Source organism: Neolamprologus multifasciatus, chromosome 18 (genome assembly GCF_963576455.1).
Source record: "Neolamprologus multifasciatus chromosome 18, fNeoMul1.2, whole genome shotgun sequence".
NCBI classification, from domain to species: Eukaryota; Metazoa; Chordata; class Actinopteri; order Cichliformes; family Cichlidae; genus Neolamprologus; species Neolamprologus multifasciatus.
Window position 1 is genome coordinate 35,820,049 of NC_140456.1, and position 22,236 is coordinate 35,842,284.

The 22,236-nt window shown below is 41.9% G+C and overlaps 1 protein-coding gene across 2 annotated transcripts in view; it reads right to left on the reverse strand.

Moving 5' to 3' along the window:
- Positions 1–217: 217 nt before the first annotated feature.
- The window catches only part of LOC146498557 (protein NLRC3-like), a 75,177-nt gene continuing 53,158 nt past the window's right edge, over positions 218–22,236 (reverse strand). The window contains exons 7-10 of one of the 2 annotated variants that reach the window (XM_085139985.1): positions 13,451–13,624; positions 6,432–6,605; positions 1,216–1,262; positions 218–1,067 (exon numbers count right to left, since the gene is read on the reverse strand). In XM_085139985.1, the coding sequence (XP_084996111.1) occupies positions 529–1,067; positions 1,216–1,262; positions 6,432–6,605; positions 13,451–13,624 (934 nt within the window). In that variant the 3' untranslated portion in view covers positions 218–528. Of the gene's footprint in view, positions 1,068–1,215; positions 1,263–2,376; positions 6,606–13,450; positions 13,625–13,859; positions 14,034–22,236 lie in introns of those variants that run through there. The other variant, XM_085139983.1, reaches the window with a different exon arrangement.

The window sequence follows — 22,236 nt, forward strand, 5'->3', positions numbered from 1 at the left end:
ATCCCAAAAGGTTGATTCTGTTCATCTGGACGTTTTCAGAAACGTTTGCTCACTGATCAGGTGACTTCTTCAGTCTCAGCTGACTGCAGCTTTACAACCTTACAAACAGCACATTTGCACAATGACTGAAACCAGCAGCACCTGATATATATGATACTAATATAATACATATACATATATAATCCATACTAATGATGAAGGAACTGAGCTCACAGTCCATTGTTCATTCAGTGAACTACTCAGTTTATTTTGGGCCTCAGAAATGCTCACTCTGTTTGTACATCACTGTCAGCAATAGACTCATTCTGCTGTGTGGACAGGAACACATGTGACATCACTTCCTGTTTGTTTGTGACTGAAGAGGAAGAAGTTTACAAGGAATCATTTAGAAGAGTTTCAAACATCAACTGATTGAATCCATGAATCTGAAAACGTGTTTGTGAGTGAAAGAGACAGACATGTACAGACTGAACTATCTGTTCAACAGTCAGAGTGTTTCTGTAACAGGAGACACTCTTTACACCCCACTCAGCACAGGGACACTGAGGCACCAGGAAACAAGAACCTAAACCCAGGATAAAAAGTTTGAGTGAATGTGGTGTTGAAGGTGTGGAGGTGGATCAGAGTGTCAGAGGAGACTCTGTAGAAGGACAGAGTGCCAGCAGGACAGTCCACATACACTGCTGCTCTGTTAGAGACAGAGGAGGAGGAGGAGGAGGAGGAGGAGATGGATGTTTGTATGTTATTGTGCCAGACACGACGAGGACCATCATCAGAGCAGTACAGACTCCAGGACTGATCATTGTATCCAAACACACAGTCATCACTGCCTCCTTTCCTTCCGATGCTTCTGTAACTCACTGATATAAAAACGTCTCCTCTCCACTCGACCTCCCAGTAACAGCGACCAGTCAGACCATTTCTACACAGCAGCTGATAACCATCAAATCTGTCTGGATGATCAGGATATGACTGAACCTCCTCCACATATGTCACCTTCCTGTTGTTGTCAGACAGTTGGAGGTTTGTGTTCACTGTGTTTGTGTTGATTGTGAGTTTACAGGAATCTGATGGAGAGAACAAACACAATCCAGCTGCAGTTATTGATCCATCATCTGTTCATTGATTGACACTTTGATGATGACTCCTGACATGATGAAGATGGTTGAATGTGTGCTGCTTTGTTTTCATGAATCCCATTAAAAACACACTTACACTTCCTCAGACCTGGTCTCAACCATCGGACTCCAGCAGGCTCCACCCTGAAAGGAGGAGGGGGGTCAGAGCAGCACAGTCAGCATGCACACATGGACATTACATGGCTCTCATACACACACTGTTACACACTGAGCTCAAAGCTCGGCTCCACTGTTTTATTCAAAGAAATCTACATTTATTTATCAGCACATTTAAAAACAGGTTGAGCCAAAGTGCTGCACAGAGTAGAGAGAAAATAGGAAACATACACAGTAATTACTATAAAGACTCGTCAGAATTGAAAGCTACAGAGTACAAATGTGTTTCCAACCGGGTTTTAAAAATGTCGAGTGTTGGTGACGACCTGATGTGAAGGGCGACTGTTCCAGAGTTTGGCTGCAGCGATCGATAAAGCTCACCTCTGTTTTTACGTCTAGTTCTGGTCAGAAGCTACTTATCTGCAGACCTGAGGGCTCGACTTGGATTATTTTGTTAAAGAGAGATAAGATGGAGCCAATCCATTCAGAGATTTAAAGACAAACAACAAGATCTGGAAGTGGATTCTACCACGTACTGGTAACCAGTGGAAAAAGCTGGAAAAAGCTGGTGATGGGTCGTCTAGCACAGACCCACCGCTGGAACCAGACAATTCATGAGGGAGAGAACTGTGACAGCGCCGTTCCTTCACTTGACCTCAGTCGCTCTCGTCTGCTCCCTCGTAACACTGCTCTTTATTGAGGTTACATGAATATGCATAAGTTCATTAACATGTGACGTCTTACACAGGTATGAACAAAGAGTACCAGTCTGTGCATAGTGTAGGTGTGTGTGTGTGTGTGTGTGTTCCAGATGTGACCCTGTGACCCCAAAGCTGGTGCTAAGAGTCCAGCGGTCCCCCTAACAAAGGGCTCTTATACTTAACCAGATACAGAGTAGGTGTCCTCCTAAACCATAAATCAGTAAGAGAAGGTACGACCTCTCTCATGACCTTAAGGTGTGTGTGCATGCCGGAGCACTCTGGAAGGCACACAGAATCTTTACAGACTACTGAGGCTACGTCCACACGTACACGGTACTTTTGAAAACTGAGATTTTCCGTTTTCGTTTTAAAAAATAATCCCGTCCACACGTAAACGTAGAAATGAAGGAAAACGCTGCTAGGAACATGCCAAAGCAACAGGTGGCGATATATTCCTAACCGTGTAGAAATGTTGGCCAATCAGAAGTCTAGAAGCCTCGGTGGGAAATAGTAAACAAAGCTGGGGCATAGAAGCAGAACCGAGTCGTATGTGTGGAGGGACAGTAACTGTGTGTATATGTAAGCATTTAAACACTGCAGAGAGAACAATTCACAGTAACAGTATTGTAGAAATTCATTTCACCGAAACAATAATGTGGCGCACAGTGTGACGTCAAAAAAGGCGCACACCTTTGACGCTGCGTTTTCTGCGTTTTTCTCATCCACACGTAAATGCACAAACGGAGTTTTCAAAAATATCCACCCTGGCCGGAGTTTTTAAAAATCTCAGTTTTCAGTGACCAAAAACGCAGTTTACGTGTGGACGAAAGGTGCAAACGCATAGAAAAATCTGCGTTTTCAAAAATACCCGGGTACGTGTGGACGTAGCCTAAGGATCAAACCTCTATCATTATGCAATCGATTATAGAACTCTAAGCATATATGAGTAAATATTTCTAAGCATAAATGACAATCAACAATATAAACCTTACAGCTGGTTTTAATAACAGAATTTATTTGTTTCTCAAATGAGAAAGAGCTATCGAGAAACACTCCTAAATCTTTAGTTCTTAACTTTTCCAGTGGGCCAAGGTCAACATTATCTGCTAACGCTAAATAGGCTGCTGTTATTAACTAATGCTAATTTGATGTGAATTAGCATTATGCACTAATGTTAACACTTACTTTTTAACAATGTGAACGGCTAATGCTAACACTCTTTACATTACAACAATCTGAACTGCTAATGCTAAGTAGGCCGCCATTAGCACCTACGTCTAATTTAAGGCAAATACGCATTAGAACCTTATGCTCATATCGTTTTCGTTTGCTTTATAACAATGTGAGCAGCTACTGCTAAATACACTGCTGTTATTAGCTAATGCTAATGCTAGGGGCGATCGTGGCTCAAGAGTTGGGAGTTCGCCTTGTAATCGGAAGGTTGCCAGTTCGAGCCCCGGCTTGGACAGTCTCGGTCGTTGTGTCTTTGGGCAAGACACTTCACCCGTTGCCTACTGGTGGTGGTCAGAGGGCCCGGTGTCCGGCAGCCTTGCCTCTGTCAGTGTGCCCCGGGTGGCTGTGGCTACAATGTAGCTTGCCATCACCTGTGTGTGACTGGTTGTGTAAAGCGCTTTGGGGTCCTTAGGGACTAGAAAAGCAATTTACCAATGCTAATTTAAAGCGAGTTAGCATAATTTGCATTATAACAATGTGAGGAGTTAATGCTAAGTATGCTGCCATTAGCGGCTAATTCTAATTAGGGGTGAATAATTATTACCAGCTAATGCTAATATCGTTTTCTCTTCCCTTTTAACAATCTGAGCAGCTAGTGCTAGGTAGGCTAATGCTAGCAGCTAATGCTAATTTGATGTGAATTAGCATTATATAAGTGAGGAGTTAATGCTAAGTAGACTGCCATTAGCAGCTAATGCCAATTTTAGTTGAACAGGAATTGGCAGCTAATGCTAATACCATATTTTCTTGCTTTATAACAATGTGACCAGCAAATGCTAAGTAGGTTGCCGTTATAAGCTAATACTAATTTGAGGTGAATTAGCATTATCCGCTTATGCTAACAATGTTTTTTCGTATTTTTTAACAATATGAGTAACTAATGTGAATACTATTTTTCATTCAATTTTAACTTTTCCCCTGCGATGTGAAGAGTTAATGCTAAATAGGACGCAATTAGTGGCCAATTCTAATTTTAGGTGAATAACCATTAGCAGCTAATGCTAATAACATATTTTCTAATTTGACGTGAATTAGCATCATCCGTTAATGCTAACTCTTTTCTTTTACATTACAACAATGTGAGCAGCTAATGCTAAGAAGGCTGCCATTATTAGGTCATTCTAATTTGATGTGTGTTAGCATTATCCGCTACTGCTAGCAATGTCTTACTTTTTATTACTTTTTAACAATATCAGCAGCTAATGCTAACGCTACATTCATTTCAGTTAAGCCTATTTAGCATAAGCATAATTAACTCATTTAAGAAAGAAAGAAAGAAAAAAAAGTGTACTTTATTGATCCCCGTGGTGAAATTCCTCTCTGCATTTAACCCATTCACTCAGTGAAGCAGTGGGCAGCCATTGGGCGCCCGGGGAGCAGTGTGTAGGGACGGTACCTCGCTCAGGCACAGTGTTGCCAACTTAGCGACTTTGTCGCTATATTTAGCGAGTTTTCAGACCCCCTAGCGACTTTCTTTCTAAAAAAAGTCGCTAAAAAAAGACGTGAAAGCGCATATCGCTTTTACTCTCAACAAGCAGCGGGTGATGTAACGCAGTCAGTTCTTCTTTTACTCTTATGCTGTTTTGTGGATCAGGTTTAAAACTACTTATAAACACACACACACAAAGTAACTCCACCAGAGTGCCTATTTCGGGTCACTTTTGCCAGTCCAAGCCCGGATAAAGGAGCAGGGTTGGAATTGTGACCTTACAAAAAACAATAATTGCTAAAAGAAATTTAATTTGTAGTTCTAAATAAATTCTAAATGCATTTAGGACATTTTTTGTTCACTTTATGTCTCGTCCACGATGTTATTTCTCTCTCCAGCAGCGTAAGTTACAATTACATTAGCATGACCAATTATGCAAATTAGGTGATGACGTCATTTAGCGACTTCTAGCAACTTTTAGGACAACCAATAGCGATTTTCCTTACTGAGGAGTTGGCAACACTGCTCAGGCATACCTCAGGGTAGCTGTTCAGGGGAATCAAACCCCCGACCTTCCGATCATGCGGCCACCACTCTACCTACTAAGCAATCCCTGCCCCTTTAGCATTAAGACGTTTATGCTCAATAGGCTACCATTAGTGGCTAATGCTAATTTTAGGTGAATAAGCATTGGCAACTAATGCTAATGCTGTTTTCTCTTTCCTTATAACAATATGAGCAGTTAATGCTAATTTGATGTAAATTAGCATTATATTAGTGAGGAGTTAATACTAAGTAGGCTGCCATTAGCAGCTAAAGGTAATTTGAGGTGAATAAGCACTAGTAGCTAATGCTAATACCCTTTTCTCTTTTGTTATAATGACGTGACGTTAATGCTAAATAGGCTGCTATGAGTGACTCTTTTCCCTTGCATTATAACGATGTGAAGGGTTTATGCTAAGTAGGCTCCCATTAGCAGCTAAAGCTAATTTGAGGTGAATAAGCATTAGTAGCTAACGCTAATACCCTTTTGTCTTGTGTTATAATGATGTGAGACGTTAATATTGTTCTCAAACAACAGAATGAGAATGAAATATTTATTCAAACAGGGCCCATAAACAGCATTAGCTTACCAGCATTAGCTTATCAGAGTTTCCATCATGCTCACACAAATCCTTAGCAGAGCAAAGTGGCCTACTTAGAAATAGCTGCTCAAGTTGTAGAAAGCAAGGGAAAACAATATTAGCATTAGCTGCTAAATGTACACTTGAGAACAAATTTATTGTTAATTCAGCTATAAACGTTGAGTTTCCAGTATTTAAGCTTCCATTTCCAAATGTTAGCTGCTCCTGTCTGCCTCTTTATCACACACAAAGACTGAAATGATTCACAGCCTTGTTTCATCCTTCTGTCAGTGTCACTGACTGTCACTGTGACTGTGGACATACAGCATGGGAAACATACACATGGCTGACACTTTATTAGGTACACAGTGACAACTGTCTAAGGTAAACCGGTGACCTAATAAAGTGTATTTAAAGTTACAAAATGTTGTCTATGTCCAAATATTTATGGACCTAACTATAGGTCTACTTTTAATGAAACTCTCAACATGACTCATCAGTTATCATTAATGTTCCTGCAAACAGACTACTTGGAGACCCCTACATAAATATCCATGTACTATCCAGCTAGACTAGTGTGTCTGTCCCTGAAAATATTCCTGCATGTGTGATTGTTCATGTCTCATCTGCAGGAAACAAAAAGGAAGTGAGTGAAGGACACAGGAAATGTTTCCAGCTCTTCCTCCTCTATCAGACATTCTCTCCATACCTGAGAGTGTCCAGTCTCCAGCCTGGGTCCTTCAGTCCAGCCGACAGTAGCTTAATTCCTGAGTCACCTGGATGATTGTAGCTCAGGTCCAGCTCTCTCAGATGGGAGGGGTTGGAGCTCAGAGCTGAGGCCAGAGAAGTACAGCCTTCCTCTGTGATCAGACAGCCTGACAGACTGCAGACACACAAAACAATCAATCTTTTAAAGATCATTTTCTGTTTGTCACAATAACATCTATCCATTTACATCCATTCAATGTAACTTTATTTAAAAGTGACAATTCCCAACAGACAACAACAGTCGTCTGAAGCTGTTTAACAGTGTAAGGTAACAGCCTTCAATATTAGAGAGAAAGCCCCGAAAACCAGACAATCCACTGTGAGCAGCACTTGGTGATGGTGGGAAGGAAGAACTCCCTTTGACACAAAGATCCTCCCAGTGAAAACAGGCTCCCGGAGGAGAACCTATCAATCAATCAATCATTATTTATAAAGCACTTTTCATACAAAGATGTAGCACAAAGTGCTTTACATGGTTAAAAGCGGCCCACCCCACCCCGCCCTCCAACTCACTCCCCATACTCTCATTAACATAAACGATCATGGATACATATACCCCCCCCCCACACACACACACACACACACACACACACGCACACACACACACTTAAAGAGTAAAATTGGGCTGGGCACACATGAGCCAGGTGAGGAAACACTATCACGGGGAGCCGTCTGCACAGGGAGCCGGTCAAAGACTGCAGCCTCCAGGCTGGGCACACAGCAGGGGGGAGGCAAAGAAGCCCCCCAGCCAGGCTGAGAGGACCCACAGAGCCCCAGCAGCCACGGTTGATCACAGCCCCGGTGCAGAGAGCCCCCTCTGAGGAAACACTGGAGATATGACCTAATAAGAGTATATACCGAATAAAAAAAATAAAATAAATAAGAATGGGATACAATATAATTATAAATAGAGTAAGAAGATAAAAAATGAATAAGAATAAAATCAATAAATATTAGCTCAAAGAGTTGGCAGTTCGTCTTGTAACCGGAAGGTTGCCGGTTCGAGCCCCGGCTTGGACAGTCTCGGTCGTTGTGTCCTTGGGCAAGACACTTCACCTACCGCCTACTGGTGTTGGCTAGAGGGGCCGATGGCGCAATATGTCAGCCTCGCTTCAGTCAGTCTGCCCCAGGGCAGCTGTGGCTACAACTGTAGCTGCCTCCACCTGTGAATGTGTGAGTGAATGAATAGTGGAATTGTAAAGCGCTTTGAGGGCCTCGAAAACCGCTATATAAATGCAATACATTATTATTATTATTATTAAAAACTAAATTAATAATATAAATAGAATAAGAGGATAGAATAAATAAGCATAAAATAAATAAACGTTAAGTAAAAGCTAAATTAAAAAGGTGGTCTTGAGCCTGATCTTAAAAACATGTACGTTCTCTGTGGCCCTGAGCTCCTCCGGCAGGCTGTTCCACAGACGAGGACCATACCACTGAAAAGCTGCCTCTCCGTGAGCATGTGTCCTGACTTTAGGGACAATCAAAAGGCCAGTACCAGAGGACCTCAGGGTCCACGAGGGTTCATATGGTAAAAGCAGATCTGAGAGATGAGAAGGCCCAAGACCATTAAGACATTTAAAAACCAATAAAAGAACTTTAAGATCTGAAAGACCTGAAACACACGGGGAGCCAATGCAGCGATTCTAAAACCGGTGTAATGTGGGCCCGCCCTCTGGTCTTCGTCAGTACACGAGCTGCAGAGTTTTGTAAAAGTTGTAAAGGTGAAATATTCTTTTTGGGGAGACCAGAGAGCAGCGCAGTAATCAATGCGACTGGTAATAAAAGCATGCATCAACATCTCCGTGTTGGCCTGAGAGAGAATAGGGCGGACTCTGGCTATATTCTTTAGATGATAAAATCCAATTTTGGTTACATGTTTAATATGTGGGATAAAACCAAGCTCAGAGTCAAAAACAACACCCAGGTTTTTCACTTGTAGCGAAGGACATAGTGAAAATGCCTGTAATTTAGACAAGAGTTTCTCTCTCTGAGCCTCAGGACCGACGATTAAAACTTCAGTTTTGTCCTGGTTAAGCTGTAAAACGTTTTCTGCCATCCAAGATCTTATATCTAAAATACAGTTAAAAAGGGCATCCATTGGTCTGGTGTCATCAGGAGACACGGAGATGTACAGCTGAGTGTCGTCAGCGTAACTGTGGAAGTTCACTCCATGCCTCCTGATGACACCGCCGAGAGGGAGCATATACAAATTAAAAAGTACAGGGCCTAAAACCGACCCCTCAGGCACACCACATGTCATTCTATGGATCTTAGAGGAGCATGTATCCATACTCACCATAAAAGTTCTGTCTGAGAGACAGGAAGTGAACCAGTTGTGTACAGCACCAGAGAGGCCCACCATGTGTTTCAGTCTGTTTAAAAGAATAGCGTGGTCTACTGTATCAAAGGCTGTGCTTAGATCCAGCAGCACCAGGACTGAGAGCTTTTGGGAGTCCCAGTTACATCTAAGATCATTTAAAACCTTTAGGAGAGCAGTCTCTGTGCTGTGGTTCACCCTAAATCCAGACTGGAATATCTCCAGGATCTGTCTATCATTCAGAAAATCATTAATCTGAGTAAAAACAAGTTTTTTCTAAAATTTTACTTAAAAATGGTGAGTTGGATACAGGTCTGTATTAAAATCATTACAATCCAAATTGCTCTTCTTCAGAAGGGGCCTCACCACCGCCGTTTTAAAGGCAGCAGGGAAGACACCCAACTGAAGAGAGCAATTCATCATATATGAAAGCTCAGCTTCAAAAAAATCTACCATGACTGGTTGCAGGGTGAGGGGAAAGAGAAGAGATGAGCTCAGAGAGACACAAAAGTTAAGGACAGTCATGACATATAAAAGCATCAGGAGTGAAAAGAGGGGAGAAGAAAGCAGAGCATCATCAACAGCCTGAGCCTATAGCAGCATCACTAAGGGATGGTTCAGGGTCACCTGATCCAGCTCGAACTATAAGCTTTATCAAAAAGGAAAGTTTGAAGCTGATCTTCAAAGTAGAGAGTGTGTGTCTCCTGAACTCAAACTGGGAGCTGCTTCCACACCAAGTCCAACATAGCCAGGCTGAGTCGTTAGATTAGTCCAAAGTAAAGTCAGAAAGTCATTATTTGTGTCACATTTTAGTGGAAATGTACAACAACTGTCCAAAAGTTATTTCTAAATCTGATATTAAACAGTTTAAATGGTGAAAAAGAAAACAGAGTCAATAAAAGCCTCTTTAGAGGGTCACCAGTTTAAAACTCAGACATTTAAACTGGTGATTCTCCTTCTCTGCTCCATTTCCTCTCTAGACTTCCTGTTCCTAGGAGGGATTTGATTGGCTGAACGTCCTTTTAGCCTTTCTTTAGTTCTTTGGGTGCTAATCAAAGAGGTAAACACACGAGTCATGTGACGTGACATAAGTAGCGCTCTGATTGGTTGGGATTGACAAACTATGGTGCTGTTTGCAAGCTTAGCTTTGCAGAGGCAAGAAAATCTCTTAGATAGGGATGAGACGCTCCACAGTGACATTTCCACACTTTAGAGCTTCTGAAGTGCAGATGTTTGGAAATGCTGCTCCAACACGTGGTTCAAACACTCAGATCACGTGACCTCAGCTGCCACAGGTGGCATACCTGCGGCTTCCATGTTAGCATGTTAGCTTCAACAGGTGGTCAGTGTGAGAGCAGAAGATGATATCAGTGACATCCAAACAAGGAAGGAAGAGACTGTTGAAGGCAGCGAGCTGTGACTGCTGTGAACAGTGTTCTCACACTATTTTCTCCCTGTGTCAACATACATGAGGCTGTTTCAGCTGCAACACACCACAAACACCTTTATACAACTAAATATACTGAGAGCACACTGCTGTGGTTGCTGTGGTAACCATTCATATATCCAGCTGTTTGTGGCCGAGTCTGCTTCCTCATCCTTGGGAAAAACCCTCAAAGTTTGATGCGTTTTTGACTTGAAGCTTTTTGTGATTTGGTTTTATTTGTTGTTCTACACACTGTGAAACAAAGCTAGAAGCCCCTGTGGTACAGTGGGGGACTCAAACCCAGGACCCAACCTGCTCCAACAACAGTCAGAAGGATTTTATTAAGTCTCATTTTCTGTTCATTAGGAAAACATCAATAATGAAGAGCACATGTTTATAGAGGCACATTCAGACCAATGACAACAGTCCATTCACACTGACCTCCACCTTTTTAAATGTGAGTAAACACATCATGGTTCTGGTGCTGATGTGGTATCTGGGACAGGTGATGATTTTGAACTCAGTCTGAGGTTTGATTACATTGAACCTGCACTGCTTTCTCCTGTTTATGACACATTTATACCCAAAGTCTCAGCTGGATAACAAAGAATGAGGAAAAACACATTTGTTGAGAGAATTGTTAACAAATGTGGTGAGAGTGTTGTAATAGTTACAGACAGAACTATGATTTATTTATTTAAATGCATTCCAGGATGTTTTTTACTCACATTATGTCGCTTCCACGATGTTTTTTTTCTCTCCTACAATGTACGTTACAATTACGTTAGCATGACCATTTATCCAAATTTGGCGATGACGTCATTTAGCGACTTCCAGCAACTTTTAGGACAGCCAATAGCAATTTTCCTTACTGAGGAGTTGGCAACACTGCTAGGAGCAGTGGGTGGATGGCAGCATCATCATGAAGGATCAGTGTGAGAATAAATCATCATCCACAAAGAAAACCAGTCTGAGTGTCTGACGCTCTTGTTAGAAAGACGCAGTCGCAGCTTAACATCACAGCGATGCACCAAAGGACAAATGCGTCCTCCTTTCCCCCGAATTTGAAGGATGGGTCGGGTGTGTCCTTCGTGGCCCACCATATCCCAGAATTCATATTGCGGCCCAGCCAAACTCCAGTTTCTGGTAATGGCGGCTGCTACTAAGATTTAAAATTACTCTTATTAATCTTCCTGGGTCACAAAACTTTTAACATATTTTCAGGCGAGAATGTGAGTGTGTAAACTTCAAATATCTGCTCGGTTTATCAAGACATTGCATATTTGCAAAAGTGTTTCGACGTTTTCGGAGACGTCTGTTACCCACCAGCTCGATAGCTAGCCGAGAGCTCCAGGATTACTGAAGCCGCCGAGAGCGGCACAACTCCCTGCACATCATTTTCAGATCACCGCAGAGTTTCCCTAATCAGGTATATAATCAAGTAATATATAAGTCACTTAGACAACCTAAACATGCTATTGTTTGGCTTTTTCAGTGTTTTATTTGTTAATGAGAAAATCGGTTTGGCTGAGATTAAAGTTATTAGATTAGATAAAATAAAACTTTATTTATCCCGCGGGTGAGTTCCTCCTTGGTTTTTACACAACTGAATAAACGTCAAACAAAAAACTGATTAAACAGAAGTGTGAGATGGTCAACAATTTACGCCAGTGTCCTGTTATATTTTAGATAGCAAGCAGCAGACGGCAGAGTTTATTAAACTCCACCGAGACAGCGGTGACACCAATCAGAAGGCTAGACCGTCCAATTCCATGGCCGTTTACTTCCGGCCTACCTGACCTTCTGAGGACCCGGCCCACGTAGACCGCGAAGGCCGGGTCCTCAGGAGGATGCAGCCCATGAATTTGGACACGACCACAGTCTTTCCCACTCAACAGTTTCACTCGTCACCCAGACTAACAACACTCCACATGTTCACCACTAGGAGGCGCTAAAAGACCACATACAGTGAGATTATCAGTAAATGTCTGCTGTGTCTGACAGTGACTTGAGTTTTTACTAACTGGCTACATGAGCAGGATTAGCTGCAGTTCCATCTTTGTAAAATAGACTCAGCAGCAGAACCAAACAGAAACATTTCTACTTTTTCTGCAGCACCAACTGAATGTATGGAACCTAAACTCCAGTGACAATGAGACACATACAGTGTGACTGCTGTGACTTTACAGCTGGGCCTCATTCACTGACATTAGTCAGATATGACTGAATCTATATCACACTTAAAGCTTTCTGAAAATGAAAGAATCAGTGAAAACGAGGCACTTCAGTTGATTTTAAACAAAAACTCTGAACATAACCTGATCCAGACAAGGTTATTGGTTCAGCATCAGTAACCACGGTGATGTAGCCAGGTAAACACAGAGCTAGACAGAGACAGACAATTTATGCTCACAATCACACATCTCCAGTTAACTTTGCATGCATGTTACTGGACTGTGGGAGGAAGAGTACCTGAAGACAACCCACATAGACCACACTATCACCCCTATTTACAGAATTATAATCTAATTAGATGATAAAGTAATAAATTATTTGGTATTTTAATGAAAATACATTTTAGCAATAGTTTATAAGTCAACAATTATAGTTTTAAAAAAAAGTGACAAATCAAACAGTCAATAAAATCTTCTACAGCTGAAACTAATGTAGACAATGTCGGGGGAGGAAGTAAAAGTAAAAACCAGAGACGATAACTACCAAAACAAAACAGGAAGTGAATAACATTCAAGCTCACTTTAAGCTCAACAGTCAAATTCTGTTTTGTATTAATCTATTGTTTTGAATTTTTGTTTACATTTTATGTTTAAGTGAGGCAATGAGTCATATCACTATGACCAAATATAAATTTCATCTTTTCAGTCAGAAATAATCAATTGATCATATTTTTATTACTAAATTTTTCTGAAAATCAAATTCTGATATCTGAACAAACAGCTCTGTAAAAACCTTCAGAATACAGGAATCAAACTAGAAGGTTTGGTGGATGAAGCACTGCTAAAATAAAGAATTTGGACTCAGAGGAGCAGATGGGACATTTCATTGTAAATGAAAGAAAGAAAGTGAACAAATATCACTAAAAACCCCAGACGCTAATTTCTACATTCAGACTTTTTTAAAATCAATTGACTGTTTCTGCAATAATAGAAATCAGGTTTAACATGATCATCAGTGGAACATTTTAAATCCTGACCTGAGAGTTTCCATTTTACAGCCTGGACTCTTCACTCCAGCAGACAGATACTTCATTCCTGAATCCTGCAGGTCAGAGTTACTCAGGTCCAGCTGTCTCAGACTAGAGGACTGGGAGCTGAGAGCTGAGGACAGAGCTTCATAGCCTGTCTCTGAGAGCTTACAGTGACTCAGTCTGAAAAATGACAGATAAACATTAAACAAACACTGTTATTAAATTGCAATGAGGGTGCACAAAAGAGTTTTTAGATTTTGCAATAAATCCTGTTTTTTTACTAAGAGTCAACACTAAGAGATGACACTAACAAAAAAAGTATTACAGAAGTTTAACTGACTTTTTTCCCCATTTAGTGGCTTCTTATTGGTTAATTCTGTCAATTGATGAAAAGCACAACATAACTTGATCTCACCTCAGAGTATTCAGTTTACAGTGTGGACTTCTCAGTCCTGCAGAAAGAAACTCCACTGCTGGATCTTGCAGGTTGTTGTTTCTTAAGTCCAGCTCTCTCAGTGTAGAAGACTGGGAGCTGAGAACTGAGGACAGAGCTTCATACCCTCTTTCAGAGAGATCAGGGACACTCAGCCTAAAAAACAAAAACAAAATAAAGACATAATCTGAAAAATTGTCATTTGATAACAAACTGTTTGTGATTAATTTAAATCACTTCTTGTGTTGAACCAGTGTAAATGTCAGTGTCCTCCGGGTCCTCACTGATCATTACATTCTGTCACAAATTGTCATGGTTCACAGACTGTGTACAGTCGGAAATCAAAGTGCACGACATAGGAGAGATTGAAAAACAATCAAGCATGCAGATCTAACAACAGGAAACCAGAAGAAACACGAGGAATATAATTGATTCAGCAGCTGCAGATCCTTGGAACTGTACTGGTGAGGCAGATTGTAACATATAGAAGTGAACTCATCTTCAGCTGAGCAGTGCACTGATGCAGAGCAATAAGACCAGAGGAGGAATGAGGGAGTTGATCACCTATGGGTCCATCACAGTCTTTGAACGTCTTCAGTCAGTACAGAATCATGCTGCGAGGCTTTTAACCAGCACATGAAATAGACTGGACATTACTCCAGTTTAATCTCTTCACACTGGTAACCAGTTCATTTTAGGCGTTATTTAAAGATTTAGTCCTTACTTTTAGTCCCAGTCTATATTTCTGACTTTCTACAATCCTACAGCTCTTCTCACATCTGAGATCTTCCAGTCAAAGGAAGCGTGGTGGTAGTTACTGGTCCCACTAACTCATTTATGCAGACTCTAGTATTCAGAGTGGCCTTTAACTAATTTTAGGCTGTATGATGTTCAGTGTTTGCTGTTTAATGTTTTTATCTTCTGTGTTTTTTATTGCCTGTTTCTATTGTAAAGCACTTTGTGGTTTTTGACCTGTGAAAGCTGCTGTATAAATAAATTTTACTTACAGGATGATTCTGGACATGACTTTGATAAAAGCTGACACCCAGATATGTTTAAGACACTCTGACATTTACTGCTGCGATCAAACATTAACTATAATATACTGTATTTAGTGCTGATGATCATGTAAAAAAATATGTTTAAGTTTTTAAGGGTCCATCACACATTACACTGTTTATGTTATAAATAAAAGCCTGATCACATGTTTACTCACAGAGCTTTGTTGGAAGCTTTGACCACTGGCAGCAGCCTCAGAAGAGCCTCCTCTGAAGCAGAGCATTTCTGCAGGTCAAACACATCCAGATCTTTTTCTGATGACAGTAAGATGAAGACCAGAGCTGACCACTGAGCAGGAGACAGTTCATCTGTGGAGAGACTTCCTGATCTCAGGGACTGCTGGATCCGCTCCACTAGAGAACGATCATTCAGTTCATTCAGACAGTGGAACAGATTGATGCTTTTCTCTGCAGACAGATTCTCACTGAGCTTCTCCTTGATGTACTGAACTGTTTCCTGATTGGTCTGTGAGCTACTTCCTGTCTGTGTCAGCAGACCTCGTAGGAGAGTCTGATTGGTCTGCAGTGAAAGACCCAGGAGGAAGCGGAGGAACAAGTCCAGGTGTCCATTTGGACTCTGTGAGGCCTTGTTCACAGCACTCTGGTAGAGGAGTTTCTCTGCAGATGCTCTTGTTTCAGACTTCTTGGAGGTTGTTTGTCGTTCTTCCAGCAGATTGACTCCAGAGTTGATGAAGGTCAGATGGACATGAAGAGCAGCCAGAAACTCCTGAACACTCAGATGGATGAAGCAGAACACCTTGTCCTGGTACAGTCCTCTCTCCTCTTTAAAGATCTGTGTGAACACTCCTGAGTACACTGAGGCTGCTCTGATATCGATGCCACACTCTGTCAGGTCTGATTCATAGAAGATCAGGTTTCCTTTCTGCAGCTGATCAAAAGCCAGTTTTCCCAGAGACTCCATCATCTTCCTGCTCTCTGGACTCCAGTGTGGATCTGTCTCAGCTCCTCCATCATACTTGACCTTCTTCACTTTGGCCTGAACCACCAGGAAGTGGATGTACATCTCAGTCAGGGTCTTGGGCAGCTGTCCTCCCTCTCTGGTTTTCAGCACATCCTCCAGAACTGTAGCGGTGATCCAGCAGAAGACTGGGATGTGGCACATGATGTGGAGGCTTCGTGATGTCTTGATGTGGGAGATGATCCTGCTGGCCTGCTCCTCATCTCTGAATCTCTTCATGAAGTACTCCTCCTTCTGTGGGTCAGTGAACCCTCTGACCTCTGTCACCATGCCAACACAGTCAGGAGGGATCTGATTGGCTGCTGCAGGTCGTGTGGTTATCCAGAGACGAGCAGAGGGAAGCAGTTCCCCCCTGATGAGGTTTATCAGCAGCACATCCACTGAGGTGGACTTTCTAGGGTCAGTTAGGATTGTAGTTTTGTGGAAGTCCAGAGGAAGTCGACACTCATCCAGACCATCAAAGATGAACACAACCTGGAAGTCTTCAAAGCTGCAGATTCCTGCTTCTTTGGTTTCAGTAAAGAAGTGATGAACAAGTCCCACCAAGCTGAACTTTTCCTCTTTCAGCACATTCAGCTCTCTGAAAGTGAATGGAAACATGAACTGGATGTCCTGGTTGGCTTTGTCTTCAGCCCAGTCCAGGGTGTATTTCTGTGTTAAGACTGTTTTCCCAATGCCAGCCACTCCCTTTGTCAGCACTGTTCTGATTGGTTCATCTCTTCCAGGTGGGAGTTTAAAGATGTCTTCTTGTCTGATTGTTGTTTCTGGTCTGTCTGGTTTCCTGGATGCTGTTTCAATCTGTCTGACCTCATGTTCATCATTGACCTCTGCAGTCCCTCCCTCTGTGATGTAGAGCTCTGTGTAGATCTGATTCAGAAGGGTTGGGTTTCCTGCTTTAGCGATGCCCTCAAACACACACTGGAACTTCTTCTTCAGAGCAGATTTAAGGTTACGATGACAAACTGCAGCTGGAAGTTCTGAATAATAATAATAAAAATACAACTTCAACAAATATATTTTACAAAACACTGATGACATTTTCTGACCCACTGAGAAATGACTTAACACACTGGTGTCATGAGTGTCTCATTTATCTAACAGCTTAAAACCTTAAGTAAGAAATCATCTTACGTCTCTGTAGACGGTCAGCCAGCTCCTCCTGCTTCATTCTCCTCAGGAAGTCCACTGCGATCTTCACAAATGCCTCTCTGCTGCTCCTCTGCTCATCATCCTCCCTCTGAAACTCCAAGCACTGGGGCTTATTTGGATTCAGAGCCTTCTGGATCTTCTTCAGCTCGTTCTTCACAAACGTGATGATGTTGTCCTCCAGCAGCTGGAACAGAATACTTTATGAATGAACCACCACTCTGAACTTCAGTCTACACAACATCCACTTCTTTACGATCAAGGGGCATATCATCCACGAGCTCTTCACCAATTATAAGTTTGACTTTATCTGATTAACTGAGACATTCTCCACAACTCCACGGTCCCAAAACGTTGATTCTGTTCATATGAATGCAGCGATTTCAGTGGGAGAAACATTTCACTGGTGTTCAGAGCTGAACTATCAACAGGTTGATGATCGAAGCCAGAAACTTGAAGATGTTATAGGTGACAGAGTTGATCATACAGACAACTGGTCTTAAAGGTTCACTCTGTTTACGCATACAGATCAGTATTTAAGGTTTGACTCTCATCATCCACTGGAGCACAAACTGGGCGTCATCAGGACGCTACAACACAGAACAAACGCCATCCCCACAGACACAGCAGCCAGGGAAGCAGAAGAACATCACACCAAGAAGGTCCTGAGGAAATGTGAACCAGCTGACCAAACACATCCTGCTGCAGGATGTTAACATAGCAACATACTGATGATCCCACTCACTGTGAACAACACATTTGGTCCTGATTTGTTGCTCTGGTTTACACGTGAACTTTGACTGCTGTCACCAACTTGAGAGGCTCTACAGAAAAACTGGGACTTGTCCACAAACAGATGTATAAAAATCATAAAGTACATTACAAGGACAGCATTGCCCAATCAACTCTAATTACTATGGCCATGTTATCTCTTCTAATTAAGGTACAGACACTCAAACTAGCTGCTTTCAGTGAGAAGTCAAATGTCTGAATATGAGCTGGAAGCTGCTGAGAGTCCTCCCTCCTTCCCATGGGGTTTACTTTCTCTACTACTTTCACTATAAACACGCCCCTTTCATGCACCTGCAGAGGGCCACCAGCAGATGGAGCTGTCTTAAACAAATCCACTTGGATAGTTAGCTGTAGATGATTTTCTCAGTATGATTGTAGGATTTTGAGTTACTCTTTAGATTTATTTAAACTCTTATATTGTGCACAAGTGTTGAACGACCCATAATTTCTCTGTACTTTTCATAAGAGCAGCCAGACTTTCAGCTAGTTTTTCTTTTGCTCTGCAGGCTTTATGAAGGTGTGTCAAAGTTGTTCTTTGGACATTGGCTGCTTTTTAAATCATTTTCAGTCCTCGTACAGGAACATTCTTCAAGCTAAATCCAAGTATATTAGACCAGAGTAAACTTGATAGATATGCGTGTGTGTGTAACTCTTAGAGCTGTTTGGCTGCTTTTTATGGGGGCTGGGTCTTTGGAAAGTGAGCAAACAACAGTTTTAGTAACACACCCTGAACTGCACACTTTAACAAACAACATGAGATTTTAACTGTAATGTAAAAATCCTGTGATTCACTGTTATTAAGCACAAACACATCTATGGCCCCGTTTCTATTAGTAGCTGCTCAGATCGACTGGAGCCATTGGTTTCCATTACAGTTGAGGACCACCTAATGTGGTCGTCTCAATACAGCAGAGTGTCGACTCACATCATTAGTAAGTGCTAATGCTCCTAATTTCCATCATATTTGTCATTTATTTCTCAAAGTTATTGAAGAAACAGTTATTCAGCTTCATTCCCACTGATCTCGACTACAAACTGTTTCACTTTGGTTTTTGTTTAAAGCCTCGATGTTTAAAACGTTTCCCTGTGATCACATTTGCACCGTCTGATTTCAAAGTTTGTTTCTTTTGGTCATTTAGTCCACAGAGTCCTTGGTGTTCTGAAAGGGACCTATAAATAAATGTATTATTATTAATATTAATAATAAAGTAGTTGTTGTACATGTACAGACCATAAACATGGAGTCCAGCTGTGTTTGATGCTGCTGGGCAGACTGACCACTGGGAACCTCTGAGCTCTGCTGGTCCACTCTGTGGAGGAACCATGGACACACACACACACACATGAAGCCACTTTCATTATTAAAATGTGAATTTAGCCTCTAAAAGCTGTGTTCAGTCAGTGTTGCTGCTTCCTGTGTCTAACCTCACGTATGTGCTTCTGAAAGAACCGTTAAAATTTCCCGTAAACACTTTTAAACCTGTGAAAAAACCTTTTTAGAACAGTTTAAGTTCTTATATGTTGAACTCTTGGCTGACATCATATTGAATGCTGTGGACTCAGAATATGATGTCACTCAAGTTTACATGTGTGTGAAGGCAGACGAGTCAGTACTTTGGTAATACAGTGTAAAGTTGAATTTATTGATTGATTTCCATGAACACCACTGTGGCTCAGTGTTGTCCTGATGGAGTCTCATTAACAGCAGCCAGTATGATCCAGGCTTTAGCTGCTGGGTCTCTGTGTGACCTCTCAGACTGTTTAACAGATCAGACACAAAGAGAATCAGAGCAGCTCTGTTCTTTAAAGACAAACATGAACCCACTCAGGTCACACTTTCCCCACAGATATGAGCATCACTGTCCTCAAACAGCAAATGACCAAGTCTAACATTTGGATCTTTTCTCTTTCATTGTTTTCTTTTTAATGAATCTTTGTAACAATCTGAGGATGTTTCAGGTCATATTTATCCAGGAAACACAAACATGTAAAGGAGTCATCACAGCTCTCTGACCTCGTTGGTCCAGGTTCACCACTGAAGTTTGGATTTTGACCTTTGGACCGGTCACTCCTCACAGACGGACAGCTGGACCCTGCAGACTGTGACCTCTGACCTCTGCAGACACAAATATGATTGAAGCAGCTGTGATCACACAGACTGCAGATAATGCAGCTGTTTCCTGTCAGTAACAGTCCTCTTAGATTAGAGTTCAGCTTTTTACAGGAAAACTGGACAAAACTGATTTTTGTTACAAATTCATTTTCATTTCCTCTCAGCTCACAAACACAGTCAGACAATCAACCAGAATCAACACTGATTATAATGTCAGTGCAGAATTATTTCTGTAACTCAGTGTGTTCAGCTCTCTGACCTCGTTGGTCCAGGTTCAGCACTGAAACCTGGAGGTTGATCTTTGGACCGGTCACTCCTCACAGACGGACAGCTGGACCCTGCAGACTCTGCTCTGTCCTCCTCTTCCTCCATCATCATCTTCAGTCAGTCTGAGAGGTAAACCACAAACACTCAGTGAGTTCACATTAACAGGAGTAACTGAGTTACAGTCGCTGACCTCTGACCTGTCATGTGACCTAGAAACCAGGTCAATATGTCTGTAGGTTCAGTCATCCAGGTCATGTGATCTAAGGAGCTTAGAAAGAAAATAGAGACTTCTTTAAGTTTCTGGAAGACGTTTCATCCAAGAAGCTTCTTCAGTTTTAAAACCAAACGGTGGAGAGTCCCAGATATTTAAACCTGAGACGGAAAGAAAGCATGTCGCTGACCCACCATTGATCATGTGATGAGACACATGATCAATGGTGGGTCAACAATATAACAACAATATAAACACTTATTTCAAGGATGAAACTGCGAGTCTGATCACCAGGAGCACAGACATCTGGAGCACAAACATCTGCAGCACAAACATCTGGAGCACAAACATCTGGAGCACAAACATCTGGAGCAGCATGTTGATGCTGTTGGTTGAGATCCTGAAGACTGAAGTCCAGGCAGCTCCAGCAATGATCCACTGATGTGTTTTTATTCCACGTATGAATGTTGTTATTGACAGAGATGAAGTTACTCAAAAAAGTCATTATTACACATATTACACAGAACACTTTAATTAAAAGTAATGGAGTATGTTACTTCATTACTCCTCATAACAGTACTTTCATGTTACTGTGTAAAATGAGCTGAAACACTGTCTCATAATCACCATCATCTAAAGCTGAGGTACAGCCCCACACACCAACACAGATCCTGATGAGGTCACGTGATCTTTCTCTGAGTGTTTATGAACACAAATCAAAGATGAAACAGCACAAAGACACTTCAAAGTGATTCTACTGTAGAAACATGAACAGGTAGAAACCTGCAGCCTGACTGCTCATCACTTTGTTACCTGTTCAGGTTCAGCAGCAGCAGCTCACTTTATCACGGTGCTGGTCTGGGGTCAGTGTTTACTCAGCTTTAACGTCACTTTGGCTTCTTGGCTAGCTTAGCGTTAGCTTAGCTTTAGCTTAGCGTTAACATGCTGTCAGGTGTCTCGTGTGGTGTGTAAATATTAATCACAGTGTCAGTAATGGAGGTAAAGGGCTGACGTCATCACGTACGCTGCGTCCTCTGTGGACTCTGAGTGAACTCACAAAGTACAAACTACAAGTACACAAACACGAACGTAGCTCAGAGTGGCGGACACACTCGGCCTCGTTGGTCCAGCTGTGAGTCCGTTACCGTGAACTATGGAGCGGCAGATTTGTGCTGAACTAAGCTGCACACAGCTGATGTTAGCCAGGAAAACATTACACACTGACTTTAATGGAGAGACCGGAAATACAAACACACAGTTTGTTGTGTGAAGAAATCAAACATGAGCTGAACAAACAGTAAAGTTCCTAAAGACAAACTGTTAAAGGAGGAAACAAAGCAAACTTACAGTTTCTTCACACACCAACAACAAGCTCCACTCCACACCTGGACACTAAACACGGACACACAGGTGAGCTGCTTCCTGGAAGGAGGCGGGGCTCCACCTGAAACTCAGCACAGGTGGGAGGGGCTCAGCTCTGTGTGTGCTGATGTGTTAACTTTAAAAATATGCCGTCTGACTGCTCAGACTGAGTCAGAGTAAAGTTCACATGCTGACGTGTGGAGACATGAAACCTTGTTGTAGCTGCAGGTGTGAACACACTGATCCCAGATCAGCTCTGCTGTATTTGTAACATGAACATTTCTGCTGCAAAGCTTCAAATGTTCAGCATGTTTCTCTGTTTCCAGTCTATAGATCCAGTCACACTTTCTACCTTCACCTGTGCAGGAAAGACTGAGAGCAGAGCTGAAACCAACCGTCCAATCAGTGAGCAGCATCAACACCTGAGCTTC